Genomic DNA, 23,116 nt, shown 5'->3' on the forward strand with positions numbered 1-23,116 from the left:
CGCGTTTCCATGACGACGCGACCAAGCCTGGCTTCAAACCCTCGCGCCGCTTGGCGCGCCGTTTACGTCAGTGCAGCGGTCCAATAAAACGCTGGAAGAGGAAGTAGGTTTGGCCTATATTATCCAATCAAAAAGGAGGAGGAAAACAAGCGGGAAAAAGACACACAGAAAGCGGCAGCGGCTGTCTTTAAAAGTCTATCTTTCTAGTGGTCTTCTTCCCGTCTGTCAAACTACTAAAGCCAATCATAATTCCATTCTCCAAATCGGCCACGCCTTCTATTATTGTCTCTCGCTGATTGGGTGGAGTCGACTAAGAAGGTATACCGTAAGAAGCAGGAAACATCGGTTTGTACTATCAGCGATAGCTGATTATGATTGGGTGAGAAGATGACCTCATTGAGATTGACAGGTATGAAAGCCAATAGAAAAAAAGTCTCAGTACTGCCGGGTTGTGTCTTGCCCAATCCGAAGCCTCCGAACTGCTGAACTTCAACTCCCACAAATTGACATCCCGCATAATCCTAGGCCCACAGGACCGTGGGATTATGGGAGTTGAAGTCCAGCTTTCCGGAATCTTCATGTTTTTTTTTTAGCAGAGTTGCTTGGACAGGTATGCCGGGTTGCTGCCTCGGGTGGTTCTCAATGGGGTCCGCCGGGCTCGCAGGAGTGTCTGGTTGTGCGTTGTTGTGTTGTGTTGTTCGGTTGAGCTCCCAATAAATTGTGCATCTTTTAGTGCAGCTGATTGCAATCACGTGCAGTTACTACTATTAATATTAAATATTAACATTAATATTAAAATATTATTAGTTGCTATTTGCTATTAGAATTGCAGCAAAGGAAGGGTTGCAAGGGGGAGGTGGCTCACAGCTTAACCTATAAAGGCTCCCAGAACCCCAGATCACAAAACTGAATTGGGAGGGAAGGTCTTGCATCGACTCCAACACAGCCCTTGTGGTATAGTAGTTTTACGTATGGCATAAGTAGATCCAGGTTCAAGACCACCTCCAACTATGGCCCTCAATGAGTGACTGTGGGCCATCATACACTTGTGAAAAGGACCAATAGAAGCGACCATTCGTAGCTCAGAGTTGAAATGTGGAGGGTGTTGTTTACTGATTGTTGGTCTAGTATTAGGTAGGTAGGTAGGTAGATGATAGATAGATAGATAGGTAGGTAGGTAGGTAGGTAGGTAGATAGATAGATAGATAGATAGATAATGATAGATAAATAGATAATGATAGATAGATAGATAGATAGATAGATAGATAGATAGATAGATAGATAGATAGATAGATAGATAGATAGATAGATAGATAATCAATAGAAGCAAATATATATATAGCTCAGGGTTGAACTGTGTAAAGATCAGGGCTTTTTTTCTCATAGAACGCTCAGAACGGAGTTCCGGCACCTTTTTTGGATGGGCGGGTTATATGACGTGTGAGTTCCGGCACCTTTTTCTTTTACAAAAAAAGCACTGGTAAAGATAATCCTTGAATTAACGACCACAATTGACCCCCAAATTTCAGTTGGTAAGTGAAACATTTGTTAAGTGTGTTTGCACCATTTTACGACCTTTCTTGCTATGGTTGTTAAGGAATCAATGTAGTTGTTAAATTAGTCAAACTGTTGTTAAGTAAAGCTAACTTCTTCATTGACTTTGATTGTCAGAAGGTCACAAAAGGGGATCATGTGATCCCGGGACACTGCAACCGTCATAAATATGAGTTAATTGCCAAGTGCCTAAATTTTGATCACATGAACATGGGGATGCTACAATGGCCGTAAGTGTGAAAACTGGTCATAAGTCACTTTTTTTTTGCTGCTGTTGTAAAACTATATAACCAGTTTTCACAATTATAACCATTGTAGCATCCCCATGGTCATGTGATCAAAATTTTGAACGGTCACTAAGTGAATTGTTGTAAGTCAAGGATTACCTCTATTCCTTGGTGATCTCTGAGCTTGGTTGTTTTCTTGCAGACATTTCATTATTCAACTAGGTAACTTCAGGGCTAGAAGGCAGTGAGGCAAGGAGGAGGAGGAGGACTGTCTAGTCCTTGGTGCTCTCTGAACTTGATGGTTTTCTTGCAGACATTTCATTACCCAAGTGGGTAACATCATCAGTTCTAGGACTTGTGAAAAGTGTTTAGTGAATGATGCTATTTCTTGCACATAGGCTGTGAGATGGCCTGCCCCTATCTCAGATCTTGCCATCTGCTAACACTGTTCCTTTGTGAATAGAATAGAATAGAATAGAATAGAATAGAATAGAATAGAATAGAATAGAATAGAATAGAATAGAATAGAATAGAATAGAAATAGAATAGAATAGAATGGAATGGAATGGAATGGAATGGAATGGAATATATGGAACAGAACGGAACAGAAAGAAAATATGGAATGGAATAGGAATGGAATGGAACAGAATAGAAAAGAAAAAATGGAATAGAATAGAACAGAACAGAATAGAAGCTGGAAGGGACCTTGGAGGTTTTCTAGTCCAGCCCTCTGCTCAAGAAGGAGAACCTGTGCCATTTCAGATAAGTGACTGTCTAGTCTCTTCTTAAAAATTCCGGTGATGGAGCATCCATGATTTCTGAAGGCAACTTCTGTTCCACTGGTTAATTGTCCTCACTGTTAGGAGGTTTCTCCTTAATTCCAGGTTGCTTCTCTCTTTGATTAGTTTCCATCCGTTGTTTCTTGTCCTGCCTTCGGGTGCTTTGGAGAATAGCTTGACTCCCTCTTCTTTGTGGCAGCCCCTCAAATACTGGAATACTGCTATCATGTCACCCCTATTTCTTCTTTTCTTTAGACTAGCTAGCCAAACCCAAGTCCTGCAGCCGTTCTTCGTAAGTTTTAGTCTCCAGGCCTATTATCATCTTAGTTGCTCTTCTGTGTACTTATTCCAAAGTCTCAACATCATTTTTGTAATGTGGTATCCAAAATTGGTTGCAGTATTCCAGGTGTGGTCTTCTTAGGATTTATAAAGTGGTACTAATACTTTGTGTGATTTTGATTCTGTGCCTCTGTTTATGCAACACAGGATTGCATTAAATTTTTTGGCTGCTGCTGCACGCTGCTGGTCTTTTGGGCAAGACCATCATGAGTTTAAGAGCCTGTGGCTTGATTATCTTCAGGAGGATGCCAAAGGCGTGTGCTACTGCTGCAACTGACAGCCACGTTGAGTACCTCCTTCTGCAAACCTCATATGGGACCCATCACTGGACACCCCCTAAAGGTGTGTTATTCACCCTGTTGTCTAAAATAGCCCTACAATTTCTTCTGGAGATTTTATTTTTTTTTATTTTAATTCCATTTATATCCCACCCTTCTCCGAAGACTCAGGGCGGCTTACAAGCTTAGCAGTAGATGGAGATGGAGCCAGTGAGATGTTCTGGGCTGGAGATCAACCAATAAAGAAAGCCTGCTGCCTGGGGAGCTCTGGTTAGGACGCTGAGCTTGTCGATCAGAAGGTCGGCAGTTTGGCGGGTTGAATCCCGAGTGCCGTGTAGCAGAGTGAGCGCGTTACTCGTCCCAGCTTCTGCCAACCTAGCAGTTCGAAAGCACGTAAAAATGCAAGTAGAAAAATAGGGACCACTACGGTGGGAAGGTAACAGCGTTCCGTGCGCCTCTGGCGTCTAGTCATGCCGGCCACATGACCACGGAGACATCCTCGGACAAGCGCTGGCTCTTCGGCTTTGAAACGGAGATGAGCACCGGCCCCTAGAGTTGGAAACGACTAGCACGCATGTGCGGGGGAACCTTTACCTTTACCTTTATCTTAAAGTCACCCAGGTTGAAAAACACTGAGCTACATTTCTGGCATCAGCTCTGGATCGACTCAACTCTCTGGAACTTTAATCATTTATTAGATTTTCTTTCCCCTTTACTATATATTTTATAGGTATCTCAAGGGGTCAAACATACCTAAAACTCCTTCCTCTCCTGCTTACCCTACAGCAGGGGTCAAACCTGGCCCTTTTATGACTCGTGGACTTCATCTCCCAGACTTCCTCAGCCAGGCACGTTGAGGAACTGGCCACAGGTCACTCAGCTGGCTATCAAAGCTAAGGCAGGACTAGAACTCACCGGCTCCTGGTGATTGGCCCAAAGCCACCTAGCATATCAAGAAAGCATGCGGGCTGGAGAATTCTGGGAGTTGAAGTCCACCCATCTTGCCATATTTGGACAACACTGCTCTAGAATCTCAGAGGGTGGGGAGGGGCTGCCCTGTTTTGAAACCCCTGCTTTGTCTTCTCTACCCCTGCTTTGTGTTCTCTCATTAGGCCATGTGGACCCAGGGGAAGATGACCTGCACACAGCCCTGCGAGAGACTCAGGAAGAGGCTGGCCTGGCCTCCACCCAGTTCAGCATCCTGGAAGGTTTTAAGAAGGAACTGAATTACGTGGTCAGAGGCAAACCCAAAACGGTGGTCTACTGGCTGGCTGAGTTGAAGGACCGGGACACGGAGATCAAGCTTTCTTCAGAGCATCAAGCCTTTCGCTGGCTGACCCTTAGTGAGGCCTGCAGACTTGCAGAATATGAGGACATGCAAGGCACCCTCAGAGAGGTTGATCGTTTTCTCTCTTCCAAAGAATAAAGGCTGGCCTGGGATGCAGGAACGTTTTAGCAGATGTTGCACCGCTGTTTTTTGTTTTTTTTTACTCTTGTAGCAATGTTTCTCAACTTTGGTCACGTTGAGGTGGGTGGACTTCAACTCCCAGAATTCTGAGCTGGCTTGTCTTCTTGCAGACGTTTCATTACTACCCAACTAGGTAACCTCATCCGTACTAGTGAGGTCGGAGTTTCCTCCCAGTTTATACAGGGCAAGCTACTGTTCATAAAACAGGAGCAAAATCCCCACAGTTAATATCACTGATGATGTTACCTGATTGGGTAATGAAATGTCTGCAAGAAAACAACCAAGCTCAGAGAGTACCAGGACCCCTCAGTTTCCTCCTACTCCTACTCCTACTCCCTGCAAGCCACACTCTCTTCTAGCACTAATGATGTTACCTAGCTGGGTCATGAAATGTCTGCAAGAAAGCAATCAGGCTCAAGAAATCACCGAGGACCAATCCTACAGTCCTCCTCTCCACAAACCCCACTCCTTTCTAGCACTGATGATGTTACATAGTTGGGTCATGAAACCTCTGCAAGAAAAAAAACCAGGCTCTGAGCACACCAAGAACCCCCCCCCCCCCACATACACACACATTCTGGGACTTAGTGCATACTTCCGGAGGGTGCCATGTTGAGGAAGGCTAACGCAGAAACAGTCTTTCTGGATTCATCCCAAAAGCCCATACAGATCAAGTTGGATCTTTGTTCTCTCCCTTTGATAGGTCTTCGTTAGTTGGGCCCTAAGCAGAAGCTCACTCAAAGGGCATGAGCCTAATGAGAAAAACTCCAAGCTTAGATGGAGTTAATCACAGGAGATTCCACACCCATCTGTGTTTCTGAGACTCCTTAGCCTGGGAAGACTTTTGGGATGAATCCAGCAAGACTAATCTACTGGAGGCTCGATTTATGGAAAAAGTCAAATCTGCAGGACTATAATAGCATAATAGTAATAATAAAGTTGGAGGGGACCTTGGAGGTCATCTAGTCCAACCCCCTGCTCAGGCAGGAGACCCCATACCATTTCAGACAAATGGCTGCCCAGTCTCTTCTTAAAAACTTCCAGTGTTGGAGCATTCACCGCTTCTGAAGGCAGGTTGTTCCACTGGTTAATTGTTCTCACTGTCAGGAAGTTCCTCCTTAGTTCCAGGTTGCTTCTCTCTCTGATCAGTTTCCATCCGTTGCTTCTTCTCCTGCCTTCAATTCTGTGATAGGGTGTCTCCTTTTGAGAAATTGGACTTGTCTTTAAACAGGCTTTTTATTTTATTCTGACACAGATTTAAAACAAAGCATCCTGTCAATCAACACTTTACAACAGAAAACCAAAAAGAAAAAGGGAAAAGTTTTGTTTTATACAGGAAGTCGTCGACTTATGACCACAACTGAGCGCCAAATTTCTGTTGTTGAGTGAGACATTTCTGAAGTGAATTTTGTCCCATTTTACGACCTTTCTTGCCATAGTTGTTAAGTGAACCGCTGCAGTTGTTAACTTAAGTCACCCAGTTGTTAAGCAAGTCTGGCTTCCCCATTGCCTTTGCTGGTCAGGAGGTCGCAAAAGGGGATCACATGACCTTGGGATACAGCAATGGATATACGTATGAACCAGTTGCCAAGCATCTGAATTTTGATCACCTGATCCTGGGGATGCTACAAAAATCGTAACTCTGAAAAATGGCCTTAAGTCACTTTTTTCTGCACTGTTGTAATTTTGGTCACTAAATGAGCTGTTGTAAGTCGAGGACTACCTATACACAGTTCTGGAACTTGGTCTAAACCAGGGGTAGGCAACCTTGGCTCTTTTATGACTCGTGGACTTCAACTCCCAGAATTCCTGAGCCAGCATAAAAGACCCAAGGTTACCTACCTCTGGTCTAAAACACTATGGTGTTTCTCAACCTTGACTACTTTAAGGTCGGGACTTCAACTCCCAGAATTCCCCAGTGTGGCTGGCTGGGGAATTCTGGGAGTTGAAGTCCACACACCTTAAATTTGGCAAGGATGAAAAATACTGCTGACTTATACTTTAAACTTGGGATAAAGAAAGCCCATCATTGTTAGTTACCTCAGTAGCTATGCTTGAAGAAATAAAGCACATTTAGTCCTAGGATAGGTTTTTGAAGCTCCTTCAAGCCTAAAGTCTCCAAGCTCTGAACAATTATTGTGGGTTCAGGTATGCTGAGTATAGACTAGGGCAGGGGTAGGCAACCTTGGCTCTTTTATGACTCGTGGACTTCAACTCCCAGAATTCCTGAGCCAGCCATGCTGAGGGGAAAGGGAGAGGTTTCCAAGCTGAGCCATGGTGGCTCAGGAATTCTGGGAGTTGAAGTCCACCAGTCATAAAAGAGCCAAGGTTGCCTACTCCTGGTCTAGGCCTAGGCCGCTTTATGACTCATGGACTTCAACTCCCAGAATTCCTGAACCACCATGGCTCAGCTTGGAAACCTCTCCCTTTCCCCTCAGCATGGCTGGCTCAGGAATTCTGGGAGTTGAAGTCCACGAGTCATAAAAGAGCCAAGGCTGCCTATCCCTCGACTAGGCAAATTACTAATTTTTCTCTGCATTCATACAATCACACACTGAGGGCAATGCCATATCACAACGGCTAGCATCACCTTACTTCTTAATAAATGTGGTTGCCAGCATGTTAACAGGAAGTGGATATCCATCCAACAAGCAAGTTAAATATCTCTCTGCCAATAAAAGCTAACCTCTTCAAGTTATGCCTGGGGACTCCGTAGCTTGTCCAAATAGTTTCCTTGTCAATAGTGCAGAAGATGCTGGACCTCGTTCTCTGAAATGCTTTTGCAATATCCTAATCTAGTCCTGAGCATAACAGAATAACAGAGCTGGAAGGGGCCTTGGAGGTCTTCTAGTCCAACCCCTGCTCAAGCAGGGGACCCTATATCATCCCAGACAAATGGCTGTCTGGTCTCTTCTTAAAAACCTCCAGTGTTGGAGCACCCACAACTTCTGGAGGCAAGCAGTTCCACTGGTTAATTGTTCTCACTGTCAACAAATTTCTCCTTAGCTCCAGGCTGCTTCTCTCCTTGATTAGTTTCCATCTGTTGCTTCTTGTCCTGCCTTCAGGTGCTTTGGAGAATAGGTTGACCCCCTCTTCTTTGAAGGGATGGCTATACTTAGAATCACAGGGCTGGAAAGGGACCTTGAAGGTCTTCTGGTCCAACCTCCAGCTCAGGCAAGAAACACTATACCATTTCAGACAAAGGGTTGTTCAGTCTCCTCTTAAAAATCTGCAGGGAACGAAGCACCCACAAATTCTCAAAGCAAGCTGTTCTACTGTTTAATTGTCCTCACTGTCTGGAAATTTCTCCTTAATTCCAGGTTGCTTCTCTCCTTGATTAGTTTCCATCAGTTATTCCTTGTCTGGCCTTCAGGTGCTTTGGAGAATAGCTTGACTCCCTCTTCTTTGTGATCACCTCTCAAATATTGGAAGACTGCTATCATGTGTCCTCCCCCCTTGTCCTCCTTTTCATTAAACTAAGGTAAAGGTAAAGGTTACCCCCCACATGCGTACTAGTCGTTTCCAACTCTAGGGGCCGGTGCTCATCTCCGTTTCAAAGCCGAAGAGCCAGCGCTTGTCCGAGAACGTCTCCGTGGTCATGTGGCCGGCATGACAAGACGCCAAAGGCGCACGGAACACTGTTACCTTCCCACCGGAGTGGTCCCTATTTTTCTACTTGCATTTTTACGTGCTTTCGAACTGCTAGGTTGGCAGAAGCTGGGACGAGTAACAGGCACTCACTCTGTTACGCGGCACTCGGGATTCGACCTGCCAAACTGCCTACCTTCTGATCGACAAGCTCAGCGTCCTAACCCGAGTCACCGCGTCCCTTCATTAAACTAGACACATCCAATTCCAGCAACTGCTCTTTATATGTTGTCATGGTTCCGATTAATGAGACAGTTCAAACATTGACATGTTTTAGAAGTCCTAATGGTGTCTCATTCAAGAATTATACCCAAGTCTGCCCTTGTTTGGTCAACATATAGTAGCTACAATGCACGTGTGAAGGCCATTTCATCTTCCTTGCTTTTTTTTTTTATGAAAGTCTACATCAGGGGTCTTCAAACTTGCCCCTTTTATGACTTGTGGACTTCCAACTCCGAGAATTTACAGCATTAACCTTGTGAAATCTCAAGCTTCCTCCTTCCGTTATATATTTAAGATGGACGGTATTTAATTTTTGTTTTAATTCCATTTATATCCCGCCCTTCTCCGAAGACTCAGGGCAGCTTACAAGCTTACAAGTATTTAATATTTATTTGTTATGTATATGTAGGGGTGTGGGTCTATCCATATGTGTATAAAGTATGGTTAGGTATGTGTCATGTATGTGTTCCACTTTGAGAGCGGGCAACTAAATTTCATTTTTTAGGTGTGCCGTTGTGCCCACAGTAAAAAAAATGACAAAGTTTATCTTATCTTCCTCAGCTAGGCATGCTGGCTGAGGAATTCTAGGAGTTGAAGTCCACAAGTCATAAAAGGGCCAAGTTTGAAGACCCACCCCCCTGGTCTACATCATAATCCCCAGGAGAAAAGCTATATAAATGCGAGCAAAAGTGCTCTGCTAGGAAAAACAGGATTTCAAGAGATTCCATCAGGAGAAGATGGAGCAGGTCAGCTAGTATGAATGGTCAAAGAGCGAGGTGGTGGTCCCATCTTTCCATTCGATCAAGATCTCACCATGCTTGAGCGAAGGAGAAGGTGAGGAAGGGATGATGTGCATCTTGGAGGTGGGGCTGACCATTCCTGGTGAAGGTTGGTGTTCCTCATAGTTCATCTGCCGGCTTTTCAAAGCTAACAACTTCTTCTTCCTGCAGCCGCCAAAGCAGACCCCCTTGAGTCACCCAGAGTGAGGTTATGGTGGCCATATAAACGTCCCGTAAATAAAGGATAAGAATTCCTCCCAACCCCACATGGCCCTAGCCTAGCACTTACTTTTTGGATTGGATATTGAACGTCAGGATGATTATCCCCAGGATGAAGGCCAGAGGACACAGGACAAGCAGGGTTGTTCTCCAGCTGAGACCTACAGAGGGGAAGAAGATCACAAGCACCTTCTCACCAAGAGTTGCAGAGTTGGAAGTCTTCTAGTCCATCCCCCTGCTCAACTAGGAGACCTTATACCATTTCAGAGGAATGCCTGTCCTATCTCCTCTTAAAACCCTCCAGTGATGGAGCACCCACAACATCTGGAAGCAAGATGTTCCACTGATTAATTGTTCTCATTGTTGGGAAGTTTCTCCCCTGCTCAAGCAGATAATGGAATCTGTGGATAACCTTTGGGGGAAACAGAGTGGTTATCTAAGCAACAATCAGAGAATAGCAGGACAACAGAACAACAGAATTGGAAGGTACCCTGGAGGTTTTCTAGTCCAACCCCCTGCTCAAGCAGGAAGCCATTCCACTGATTGTTTTCCCTGCCAAAAAAATTCTCCTTAGTTCTAGGTTGCTTCTGTCCTTGATTAGTTTCCATCCATTGCTTCTTGTTCTGCATGAAGGTCCTTTGGAGAATAGCTTGACTCCCTCTTCTTTGTAGCAGCCCCACAAATATTGGAACATTACTCCTAAAGCAAAAAGGGTTTGGCTTAAGATACATTTATGCTTAGAGACGATGATCAAAAAACAAATAGAATTTAAACCAGAATTGTTTCTCTTAGGAACGATAGACCCTAACTATGATAAGGAGAGCAGATACCTAATGTTACATGTATTGACAGCAGCGAGAATTATGTATGCCCAATATTGGAAAAATGAAAAGTCACCGACTGAAGAAGTATTAATAAAGAAAATATTGGATTGTGCAGAAATGGATAGATTAACCCTAGAGATTAAAGAGAAAGAGCATTCAGTTTATTACAGAACTTGGAATACATTTTATCAATGGCTAGATAAACGAGTTAGAGCAGGGGTGTCAAACTCAATTTCATTGAGGGCCGCATCAGCTTTGCAGTTGCCCTCAGGGGGCCGGGTGGGTGTGGCCTGGGTGGGCGTGGCCTACTGGGTGGGCATGGCTAGAGTGCGTATGGCCTACTGGGTGGGCGTGGCCAGCTCTACAGCGTTCGCATCAAGGGTGCCTATGGGGGCCTGGGCAGGAGTGGGACAGATCTGAGGGTCTCTGGCAGAAGGAGGGTCTCTGGGCCAGGGCCAAGGCAGTGGGGGCCGTTCCCTCACTGTTTCCAGGATGGCTTCGCGGGCCACATGAAACCACTTCGTGGGCCGGATCTGGCCCCCGGGCCTTGTGTTTGACATGTCTGAGTTAGAGAGAAAGGAATGCGATATGCAACTTTGAATTTATTTGACTAAGAATGTTATCATACATTGAAAATTTAGTATTGTTTTTGATAATTTATGATATCCATCAGTATTACTGTTAGCCTCATTATCTTTATATATATATATATATATATATATATATATATATATATATATATATATATATATATATATATATATATATATATATATATATATAGGGACGGGGTGGCTCAGTGGGTTAGGACGCTGAGCTTGTCGATCAGAAGGTCGGCAGTTTGGCGGGTCGAATCCCGAGTGCCGCGTAGCAGAGTGAGCGCCTGTTACTCGTCCCAGCTTCTGCCAACCTAGCAGTTCGAAAGCATGTAAAAATGCAAGTAGAAAAATAGGGACCACTCCGGTGGGAAGGTAACAGCGTTCCGTGCGCCTTTGGCGTCTAGTCATGCCGGCCACATGACCACGGAGACGTCCTCGGACGAGCGCTGGCTCTTTGGCTTTGAAACGGAGATGAGCACCGGCCCCTAGAGTCGGAAACGACTAGCACGCATGTGCGGGGGAACCTTTACCTTTACCTTTTAAATAAATAAAGATAATGAGGCTAACAGTAATACTGATGGATATCATAAATTATCAAAAACAATATATATATATATATATATATATATATATATATATATATATATATATATATATATATGTTTTCGTATATATACCCAGACAACATGCTGTTTGCCAAATATTGAATGTTATTGGGGGAAACCCCAACGCTTATTCTTAACCGTTACTCTAGGTAAAGGTAAAGGTTCCCCCACACATGTGTGCTAGTCGTTTCCGACTCTAGGGGCCAGTGCTCATCTCCGTTTCAAAGCCGAAGAGCCAGCGCTTGTCCGAGGACATCTCCGTGGTCATGTGGCCGGCATGACTAGACGCCAAAGGCGCACGGAATGCTGTTACCTTCCCACCGTGGTGGTCCCTATTTTTCTACTTGCATTTTTATGTGCTTTCGAACTGCTAGGTTGGCAGAAGCTGGGACGAGTAACAGGCACTCACTCTTTTACGTGGCACTTGGGATTCGACCTGCCAAACTGCCGACCTTCTGATCGACAAGCTCAGCATCCTAACCCACTGAGCCACTGTGTCCCTAACCCTATCCCAAATCCCCATTTCCCTATCTTCCCTTTTAACCCTATAAAAACTAATAAAAATTTTTTTCAAAAAAAAATATATTGGAACATTATTATCATTTTTTTAATTTTTTAATTCCATTTAATTCCATTTATATCCCGCCCTTCTCTGAAGACTCAGGGCGGCTTACAAGCTTAGCATCATGTCACCCTGAATCCTTTTCATTAGACTAGAGTCATACCCAATTCCAGCAACTGTTCTTTATACGGTTTAGTCTCCAACCCCTAATCATCCTTGTTACTCTTCTCTGCGCTCTTTCTAGAGTCTCCGCATCCTTTCTTTGCTAGCCATTGTTCTTCATCATTAGGGCGTTTTTAGTTTCCCCAACAATGTTCACTCTCTTTTTGGTTCATCAGATGCTACCGAAGACCAGCAGGGTTTGGTACCCATTTGCTCATCTCATGATGACCACTCCCATCCCCCAGCTGGATGATGGAAGACAAAAATAACATGTGCCAACTTTCAGCCCCACCTTTTCCCCTCTGAAGACCCCACAAAAGCTTCTGCTGGTCTGAGATCTCCTGTGCAAAGTACCATGATTTGTGAGTTGTGGCTTAGCATGTGATAAGAACCCAGGGGCTTTTGTTGTTTTTTTTACAAGCCAGAGTTAAAACAAAGGGTGGCATAATGAGATGTGGGAGTTTCTGATTGAGGGGAAGACTTTTCCATATTTCTGTATCTCCAAAGAAATTGGTGCCAGGTTGGCAGCGGATTCCAGACAGACAAAAAAAAATCCTCTTCTTTGTCATGTCGTAAAAGGATGACTTGTGGAACTTACTGCCACAGGATGTTAGGACTGTAAGCTTAGATGGCCTTCCAGAGGCTAAGATAAGAGCAGGAAGGAGAAGGCCTCTGGGGTTGGCTAGTTGTCCATATGGTCAAGCAACATATCCAAGTCAGAAAACTCTTCCAACCCACCAAAGTGACTTAGAAAAGAGGGATGTGTGCATGTGAAGCTTCCAGGTAGACTTCTCTTGTACAGGGAAGTTCTCAAGAAGATCCCTATGGAAGTATTGGTTTTTCTTAAAAAAAACTTTTTATGTCTGCAACCATCACAACGTCTCTTACTTTTAATATCCACTTTCTTACCTAGATTTGGGGGACCAGTAGCCTTCTCCTGATGCTTTTGATGTGGAGGATATGTTTCTGGAGTGAAAAAGAAGAAGACAGAATGGAACAAAAATCTCCTGAATGGAGAGCCAGAAAGAATCTCTGTTTACTGAGGCCAAACTGACACAACACACCCAGATGAATCTACCATGTTGTTTACTGGATTTCAAACTTCCTCACTGTGCACACCCTGCTGATGTTGGCAAAGCCATTGTTTATGGCTTAGTAAGTTGTATAAACCCAGAGCAGACACATCATTCTAAGTTATTGTTTCTTTCAACCACAGCAACAAACCATACTACGCTTCAACAATTGTGGATGGTTCAGCAAACCATGGTTTGACAAAAGGGCTTTGTGCAATATGTCGATGGAGACAGAAGCTGGGTGGTATTTATTTTTTATTATTTTATTTTAATTCCATTTATATCCCGCCCTTCTCCGAAGACTCAGGGCGGCTTACAAGCTTAGCAGTAGCCTTCATTCTATGTATATGCCTGCTTATTAGGACTTTCACACACACACCCCAAGCGGCATTATTACAAAGTCAGCTTAATTGCCCCCAACAATCTGGGTCCTCATTTTACCTACCTCGGAAGGATGGAAGGCTGAGTCAACCTTGAGCCTGGTGTGATGCGAACCTGCACTAATTGCAGGCAGCTGGTGTTACTTAAGGAGGCATTAGCCCACTGCTCCACCAAGGCTTAAATGGGGCTGCTTCAGACGCCCCTCAATTGCAGGACTCAGCCAGCTTCATTTGGGCCAGATGGTTAACCTAAAACTAGGGAGATGCAGCAAGGTGGATGTTCAACTGGTTTTGCAGCCAGACTCAAGAGAGTTGATGATTAATGGGACAAGAACAATGTTTCTCAGCCTTATCAACTTTAAGACGTGTGAACTTCAATTTCTAGAATTCTCCAGCCAGCACGGCTGGCTGAGGGATTCTTGAAGTTGAAGTTCACACATCTTAAAGTTGATAAGGTTGAGAAACACTGATCTTGAGGAACCTACAGGAGTCCTCCAGGCCCACATTTCCCAGAAATTCCTCAAGTTTGACCCAAGGAGGGTCTTTCTGACCTTGCCACCCAAAAGATGAGGTCCAAATGAACAAGAGCTACCCCACAGTATTTGGGAAGTTCACAAACTCTGGTTCCCAACATTGCTCTTGGGTCTTTACTGATCCCTAAGCCCGGCTGTAGAAGACGCCAGCAAAATAAAATGGGTTTTGCTTTTGACGAACAAGCACATTAAGCATCTTGTACGCCATGTCCCTTTTTTTAGGGCAGGGGCGGGGTCTCTAAATCTGGCAACTTTAAGACTTGAGGACTTCAACTCCCAGAATTCCTCTGCCAGCCACCCCAAGTTTGGAGAGCCCTGTTTAGGGAAATGAATATTTCAATGACTAACTCAGCTATGGTCCTGCTGTTGGTGGCTTTAAAAGAAGGCCACGCAGGTTTCAAGAAGACGTGGCAGCCAATTTTTCCTCATCAGTGGCTGAGATAGAGTTGTGGACATGACACCAGAGCAGATCAAGAAGGAGTGTAAGAAGGAGCGCTTCTGACTAAATTTTTGGACTCTTTCCCTGGACACCCCTTAGCATCAAGGCTCAGCTAGTTTCTCATTGTCTTGGTGGCACCTCCATACTCACTGTTATCTGCTTCAAGGTGTCTGTTGTTGGACACTGGAAGTCTGCTGGTGACATAGGACTGGCTTTCCAAATGGATCATTAAGAATGTCGTGGCCTTCACAGGAGGGGTGTGGATCTCTAGGGAACCAACTGTTTTATCTGCAAACAAAAAAGCGTTCTCAGAAGATTCAGAAATTCTATCTTTTCTTCAGTGCATCCAAGACACAGAGAGAACAGAACAGAAGAGAATTCTCTGTTGGCCAAGTGTGAATGGACATAAGGAGTTTGTTTCCAGTGCGTAAGAAGAATTGCAGGGTCCTTGGTGCTCTCTAAGTTTGGTTGTTTCCTGGCAGATGTTTCATGACCCAACTAGGTAATATCATCAGTGCTAGAAGGAAGTGGGGATGGGGGTGGAGAGGAGGAGGAGGAGGAGGAGGAGGAGGAGGAGGAGGAGGAGGAGGAGGAGGAGGAGAATTGTGGGGTCTTCGGTGCTCTCTGATCTTGGTTGTTTTCTGGCAGTCGTTTCATGACCCAACTAGGTAACATCATCAGTGCTAGAAGGAAGTGGGGATGGGGGTGGAGAGGAGGAGGAGGAAGAGGAAGAGGAGGCAACTATGGGTTCCTCGGTGCTCTCTGAGTTTGGTTGTTTTCTGGCAGTCGTTTCATGACCCAACTAGGTAACATCATCAGTGCTAGAAAGAAGTGGGGATGGGGGTGGAGAGGAGGAGGAGGAGGAGGAGGAGGAGGAGGCAACTATGGGTTCCTTGCTGCTCTCTGAGCTTGGTTGTTTTCTGGCAGACATTTCATGACCCAACTAGGTAACATCATCAGCGCTAGAAAGAAGTAGGGATGGGGGAGAGGAGGAGGAGGAGGAGGAGAAGGAGAAGGAGGATCACTGAGGGGTCCTTGGTGTTTTCTGAGCTTGGTTGTTTTCTGGCAGACATTTCATGACCCAACTAGTTAACACCATCGGTGCTACAAGAGAATGGGATTTTTTTCTCTCTATATGCTAGTGTGGCTTGTTCTGTCTGTTGGTAAGAATATTCTTGGTGATTCCTTGATTAGGTTTCTGTTTACCATTTGATTGTTTATTTGAGCTGAGAGTTCGCGTAATCATAGAAACCAAAAGAAGGCTATAAAATTGGGTGTGCAAGTGACGTTGCAACTTCAAATGGTTGCTAAACGAATGGTCATTAAGTGGAGGACCATCTTTATTCTTTGAAAACATCCATCTTTGGCTTACTTTCGGGTTTCCCCTCCAAGCTGTCCGAGGAGGGCCCCCTTGGCTCGCCGATTCCTGCTGCTCTCGCCAGCTCCTCCGTGGCACAGACGATTGACCCGGTGCCCGTCCTCCACTTGCTGAACCGGTCTTTCTCCCGGGAGAGGAAGGCGTGACGTCCTCCCAGCTTCGTGCTGAGATGAAGGCCATGTCCTTGTAAGGTCAGGTGGCCTTTCTTGCTGCACAACCACCTCTGAAGTGACCCCTCCCCACAAGGGTCCAGCTGGGCACCTGCCAGCTCTTCTGCGTCGGAGACAGCCAGGCACTCCCTCGTGTGTTGGTTGACCAGGGCCGAGGCAGCCCCATCCCAGCTCCACTGGTGCTGTGGGGAGTGCGCCTTGCAGTCGGACAGACTGACCCTCTCAGCCTTGTGAGGCGAGGCGTGGAGGCATTTCTGCAGACGGACATTTTGGATGAGGAAGCTGCGCCCTCCGAGATCTGGGGAGAATAAAGAAAGCATTATATTTTTCAAGGGATGGGAGGAGCAGGAGAGGGGAGTCTCTTTGACTAGTGTTTTCAGCCACTAGGACCATGGTGGCGAACCTATGGCACGCGTGCCACAGGTGGCACACAGAGCCCTCTCTGTTGGCATGAGCGCCGTCACGCAGTCCTAAGCCCTCAGCTGGGTTTGTGTGCAAAAAATAAAAATAAAAAATGGCGATCTCCATTTTGCTCTATGAGTTGATGGTGACCTAACCCTAACCCTAAGTGGAATTTTCTTCCAATGGGATTTTCCCATGTATTTTACCAGGAAACATAGATAAGGCAGCCTAGAAAAGTAAGTGCCCTCCTAACCATACCCAAGACTCCGAGTTTGTTGGCGATGTCCATTTTGCTCTATGAGTTGATGGCGACCTAACCCTAACCGTAAGTGGAATTTTCCTCCAATGGGATTTTCCCATGTATTTTACCAGGAAACATAGAAAAGTAAGTGTCCTCCTAACCATACCCAAGCACTCCAAGTTTGTTGGCGATGTCCATTTTGCTATATGAGTTGATGGTGACCTAACCCTAACCCTAAGTGGAATTTTCCTCCAATGGGATTTTCCCATGTATTTTACCAGGAAACATAGATAGGGCAGCCTAGAAAAGTAAGTGCCCTCTAGTGGACTCTAGTGGACTCTAGTGGTTAAGGCACCAGACCAGAAACTGGGAGATGGTGAATTCTAGTCCTGCCTTAGGCATGAAAGCCAGCTCGGTGACTTTGGGCCAATCACCAGGAGACAGTGAGTTCTAGTCCTGCCTTAGCTGTAAAAGCCAATTGGGTGACTTTGGGCCAATCCTAAGGAGACTGAGTTAAGGTATTAACAACAATTTCACTGATTCACTTAACAGCGATGGCAAGGAAAGTCACAAAATGGGGCAAAATTCATTCAACAGCTGTTTCCTTTTGCAAAAGAAATTTTGGCTTCAGTTGTGGTCGTAAATCGAGGACTACCTTATAAATTTAAATTAAAAGCAAGCAATGTCTTCGTCTTCCCTCCCAATCTTATCTCCAGTGACCTACAGTGTTTGGAGAAAGGGATCATACCAGTTCGTTTATCATTGGCACAGAGAGGGCAGTGCCACCAATGGTTAATGATTTATTTATTTTTTATTTTAATTCCATTTATATCCCGCCCTTCTCCGAAGACTCAGGGCGGCTTACAAGCTTAGCAGCAGCCTTCATTCTATGTATATGCCTGCTTATTAGGGCTTTCATACACCCCCCAAGCGGCATTATTACAAAGTCAGCTTAATTGCCCCCAACAATCTGGGTCCTCATTTTACCTACCTCGGAAGGATGGAAGGCTGAGTCAACCTTGAGCCTGGTGGGACTCGAACCTGTACTAACTGCAGGCAGCTGGTGTTACTTAAGGAGGCATTAGCCCACTGCTCCACCAGTGATCAAGTCCATTTCATTATCAATGATCAAGTCCACTTCATTATCAGCATTAATCCGTTTGCAGTTCTTAAATCATGAACGCTTTAGATACCTCGTGCCAGATGTGGAGAATACAGAATATGGAATGACAGAGTTGGAAGGGAGCTTGGAGGTCATCTAGTCCAACCCCCTGCTTAAGCAGGAGACCTTATACCATTTCATACAAATGGCTGTCCAGTCTCTTCTTGAAAACCTCCAGTGATGGAACACCCACAACCACAGGAGGCAAACCATTCCACTGGTTAATTGTTCCAGGGAAATTCCTCCTTATTTCCAGGTTGCTTCTCTCCTTGACTAGTTTCCATCCATTGTTTCTTCTCCTGCCTTCTGATGCTTTGGAGAAGAGGTAGACCCCCCCTCTTCTTTGCGGCAGCCCCTCAACTATTGGAACACTGCTATCGTATGTCACCCCTAGTCCTTCACTTCTTCTTTGTTCATTGTATGGTTTCCCCTAATTTAGCTAAACTATTCCTTATTTTTGACAATTCTAACTGGGTCTCATGGCCAGCCTAAGCTTTCTCCTAGAGAGCTGGGGCTCTATCGCAAGGATTTGATTCTCATAATTTTCTTGACAGGTAAGCCAGCTGGAGAATTTGACATCCGTCAAGATTTCGTGATTGGTTTGGATTTCAAATCTAGAGTCCCCCCTTCGGCTCTGCGGACTTCAAATTGCTCGTTTAGGATGTGCTGTTCACAACACTTTTCCCTGCCTCGATTTCCTCTTAATTCAAATAGCCTTTTCCTGTACACAGGAACTCACAAAGTCCCTTCGTTGCCAGGGGCAGCCAACCCACAAGAAAAGACACAGAAGTTTCTGCCCCTCACGAATAAAAACCAAACAGGGTTCCTTGAAAAGGAAGAAAAACATTTCATTCGTGCTTCATCGGATTGATAAGCAGAATTAATAGAAAATCAATTAAAGAAGCAACAGTGGAATAACACACTTACCCTTCAGCCAAGAAAGGAGAATTATCCATGTTAAGCTTCCCGTAAAAAGGGCCATTGTTGCTTGCCAAAGAAAGTGTGTGTATTTGTGTGTGCGTGGATTGGTGTGTGTGTTTGCACTTGAGGGATGGGATGCGGGGGGTGGGGGTGGGGTGGGGGATGCGGGGGTGGGGGGTGGGGATGGGGGTGAAAAGCAGCCTTCGAAAAGGACAAATTGTACCGCAGGGGAGAAACTCTGGTGAGCTTCTTTTCATTCCCCGAACTGGCTGCACTTTAAGAAAAGATGCTAAAGAGCAAAATGCATCATTTAAGAAAAGAAAACATTTTTTTTCTTGAATAAGAAGAAAAGCAAGGAGGGGGAGTCCCATCAGAGGAAGGGACCAGTGCCATGGGAGGCAGGGAGGGGTGGAATTGGGAAAGAAATGCCAAGTTTTCTTCTTTTTTTGCGGGATGTGTGTGTGTCCTTGCTACTCTCTGAGCTTGGTTTTCTTGCAGACGTTTCATGACCCAATTAGGTAACATCATCAGTGCTAGAAGGGAGAGAATGAGTTGCAAGGGGGAGTGGGGGGAGGAGGAGGAGGAGGAGGACTGTGGACTGCTTGGTGCTCTCTGAGCTTGATGGTTTTCTGGCAGCCGTTTCATTACTCAACTAGGTAACAACATCAGTTTCTAGAAGGGAGAGAGTGAGTTGCAAGAGGGGGGAGGAGGAGGAGGAGGAGGACTGTTGGGTCCTTGGTGCTCTCTGAGCTTGGTGTTTTTCTTGCAGATGTTTCATTACCAAACCAGGTAACATCACCACCATGTTCTAGAGCAGTATTTCTCAACTTAAGCGACTTTAAGAAATAAGGCCGGCTGGGGAATTCTGGGAAGTGAAGTCCACACCTCCTGAAGTTGCTAAACGTGAGAAACACTGCCAGATTTCACCAGCAGAGACCTCCCCAATCTCTCCAGGGGATTCTGCGCCCTGTGGCTTTGCATGCAATTCATATCTGGAGCTATTTCTGCATTCAACCACCCTCTGCCAGGACTCTCTGTTTAAAATGTCTTCCCCTTTTCCCTCTGTCCACCCCACCAGTTATTTCCATGGCCCAGCTATCCTGGCACATCTTCAGCTGGGAAAGATGATTGCATAACCATCCTTGATCAGCTGAGCTGCATAGAGCTGAGGGCAAGAGGACACTGACTTCGGCCAGAGAAGAGGGGGAGGGGAGAACGGCAAAGAAACCCCACGTCCAAGAACCAGGATCCACAAATTAGGTAACAACATCTGCATTCTGGTGTGTTTGTGTTCTCACCGTAGAAGACAGAGCTAAGCCTTTTGGCATAAGGGTATTCAAAAGCCTCACCCTCAGAGCTACAATTGAGCCTACGGTACTTTTTTTTTTAAAGAATAATTTTATTAATGTCGTTGATGTATGAAATACAAATAAAAAATAGTGGGAAAAGGGCGGAAGGGAAAAGGGGAGAGAGAGAGAGAGAGAGAGTGGGGGGGGGAAGAAAGAAAAGCATTGGCTCCTCTTTTTAGTCGCAGTAGAATAAAACATGAACATTACAGCCTCAACTTTTTTACTTGATGCAAATAGTCCTTGTAACCGTTCAAAGTTAAAACAGCACTGAACAAAGTCACTCGGGCCAGTTTTTCACTTACGACCGTGGTCACATGGTCAAAATTCAGATGCTTGGCAACTGGCATGTACTTACGGTTGCAATGACCCGGGGCCAGGTGATCCCCTTTTGTGATCCCCTTTTGATAAGCCAAGTCAATGGGGAAGCGAGATTCACTTAACAATTGGGTGACTAACTTAACAACTTTACTGATTCACTTAACAACGGTGGCAAGGAAGGTCGTATAATGGGGCAAAACCCACTTAACAAATGTCTCACTTAAAAGCTCAATTGTGGTCGTAAGTCGAGGACTGCCTGTAGAATAAAATAATAACGTTACAGCCTCAGCTTTTTATCTGTACGGGCTTAATGTGGACTAGCCATTCCTGTAACAATAAATTTACCTAATCCGCAAAACCCCAAGTTTCGTTTTCCTTTTCATCTCAAGGGCAAAATCCAGACTGATCCACTGGTTCTGCTGAAATGAAAACTCAGCCCTTCCATCGTCGTGGGAAAGGAGAACGGATGGAGAAGGAGCAGCAACCCAGCCAGATGCCTCCAGCATCCTCACCGTTTCGTTTGGTGGTGTGCGCCTTACTCCTAATGGGATTATTTCTAATAGCGGTAGCAGTTTGGTGTCCCTATGCCACTGTTTTCCAGAAGACAATGATAGTTGAAAAACTGGAGTTACAAAAGGATGGGTTCACCATCAAGAACCAGGATGGAGACATGATCTTCAGGTTGACCTTTCGGTCTGGGGTCCTTGACCTGGAATCCTGCTTCCAGGAGAAGGACACGGTAACTTGCAGTAGGACAGAGAAAAGAAAGATTCATTTCACTATCAGGGCAATTAAACCAAAGAGGACTGTGATCTGCTACTCCATCACCTGGGAAGAGTTTTTAGCAGACACAGTGGTGGACCACAAAATGTTCTGTGGAGATGCCCACTGGTATGGAGGCTATGAGATGAGTGTCCAGCATTGGCCAATCAAGCTGCCAGGATACCAGGAACCCATGCCTTATGTGAACAGCGATGTGTATTCTTTTCGGAACAGCTTCGGAAGTGTCCTGGAGAGATATTGGTTGTCCTCCAAAGCAGTAGCTATCAAGATCAACGACTCGGTCCCCTTCCACCTTGGATTCAATGCCACGGAACTATCTCTTGTTTTCCAAGCCAGGTACAAAGATTCTCCATACGGTTCTTTGCTGGAAAATCAAGCTTTTCCAAGGTTACGTTACCGTGTCTGCACAGCTCCAGACATGACTTCCACCCATAAATTCATGTCACAGAATTCTTTCAAGAAACCTTTGAAAGTCCCTTCGGAACAAATGTTCAGGTTTCCAATCTGGTCCACTTGGGCCCTTTACAAAAAAGAGATCGATCAAAAGAAAGTTCAGGAATTCGCCGAAATGATCCTGAAGCATGGCTTTAAAGCCAGCCATATTGAAATTGACGACATGTACACCCAGAATTACGGTGACTTTGACTTCAACGTCTTGAAGTTCCCTCACGCGGCAGAAATGTTTGAAAAGCTTAAGAAGGACGGATTTCAGGTTACCGTCTGGATCCACCCATTTGTCCATGAGACGTCATCAAACTTTAAGGTGGGGATCGAGAAACAATTTTTTGTCATGCAACGAAACAAGAGGTCGCCTGCCATGGTGAAGTGGTGGAATGGAATTGGTGCCATATTGGATTTCACCAACCCTTCGGTCAGAGGTTGGTTTCACACCCACTTAAAGGAACTTTGCTTAAAATACGGCATATCCTCGTTCAAGTTCGATGCCGGGGAGACATGCTATCTTCCCAAAGAGTTCACCACCTTTCAACCCTTTCCAGATCCCAGCACCTGGTCCAGGTGTTATGCAGAAATGGCCAGCCCTTTTCACAAATTGGCAGAGGTTCGCGTGGGTTACCAAACCCAACACATCCCATGTTTCGTTCGTATAATTGACCGGGATTCAATTTGGGGATATGAACTTGGGTTAAAATCCATAATTCCCACAGTTCTAAGTATTGGCCTTCTGGGATACCCTTTCATCCTGCCAGATATGATCGGTGGCAATTTTATGGCAGATAAAACCAACGGAGCTGTGCAAATTCCGGACCGGGAACTGTACCTCCGTTGGCTGGAGTTGTCTGCTTTCATGCCGTCCATGCAGTTCTCCATCCCGCCTTGGCTCTACGATAAGGAGGTCATCGAAATTGCCCTGAAGTTCACTAAGCTTCACGAATCCTTGGTGGCCCCTCTCCTGCTGGAACTGGCAGGGGAGATCACGACCACGGGGGATCCCATCATACGGCCCATCTGGTGGATCTCTCCTGGGGACGAGTCTGCTCACAAGATCGATTCTCAGTTTCTCATCGGAGACACCTTGATGGTGGCTCCTGTCTTGGAGATGGGGAAACAGGAACGAGACATCTATATCCCGGCGGGCAAATGGCAGAGTTACAAAGGAGAGCTGTTTGAGAAGACTCCTACCTTGATCACAGACTACCCCGTGGATCTGGACGAGGTGGCTTATTTCTTTTTGGTTCCTTAA

At 45.3% G+C, this 23,116-nt stretch overlaps 2 protein-coding genes across 4 annotated transcripts; both read left to right on the plus strand.

Moving 5' to 3' along the window:
- Nucleotides 1-503: 503 nt before the first annotated feature.
- Nucleotides 504-4,892, plus strand: NUDT2 (nudix hydrolase 2). 3 transcript variants are annotated; one of them, XM_081316927.1, is made up of 4 exons: nt 550-610; nt 1,387-1,532; nt 3,047-3,241; nt 4,290-4,892. In XM_081316927.1, exons 3-4 carry the CDS (start codon nt 3,106-3,108, stop codon nt 4,601-4,603), a joined length of 450 nt encoding a protein of 149 aa, XP_081173053.1. In that variant the 5' UTR covers nt 550-610; nt 1,387-1,532; nt 3,047-3,105; the 3' UTR covers nt 4,604-4,892. The 3 variants fall into 3 exon arrangements, with proteins under 3 accessions (XP_081173052.1, XP_081173053.1, XP_081173054.1); XM_081316928.1 differs by having other exon boundaries at nt 606-676; XM_081316926.1 differs by lacking the exon at nt 1,387-1,532 and having other exon boundaries at nt 504-610.
- A 16,110-nt stretch (nt 4,893-21,002) lies between these two features.
- LOC308660852 (myogenesis-regulating glycosidase-like) lies at nt 21,003-23,116 on the plus strand (the record flags this gene model as incomplete). Its single annotated transcript, XM_081315477.1, has 1 exon — nt 21,003-23,116. Exon 1 carries the CDS (start codon nt 21,056-21,058, stop codon nt 23,114-23,116), a length of 2,061 nt encoding a protein of 686 aa, XP_081171603.1. The 5' UTR covers nt 21,003-21,055.

Source organism: Vipera berus (genome assembly GCF_964194415.1).
Source record: "Vipera berus genome assembly, chromosome: 2".
NCBI classification, from domain to species: domain Eukaryota; kingdom Metazoa; phylum Chordata; class Lepidosauria; order Squamata; family Viperidae; genus Vipera; species Vipera berus.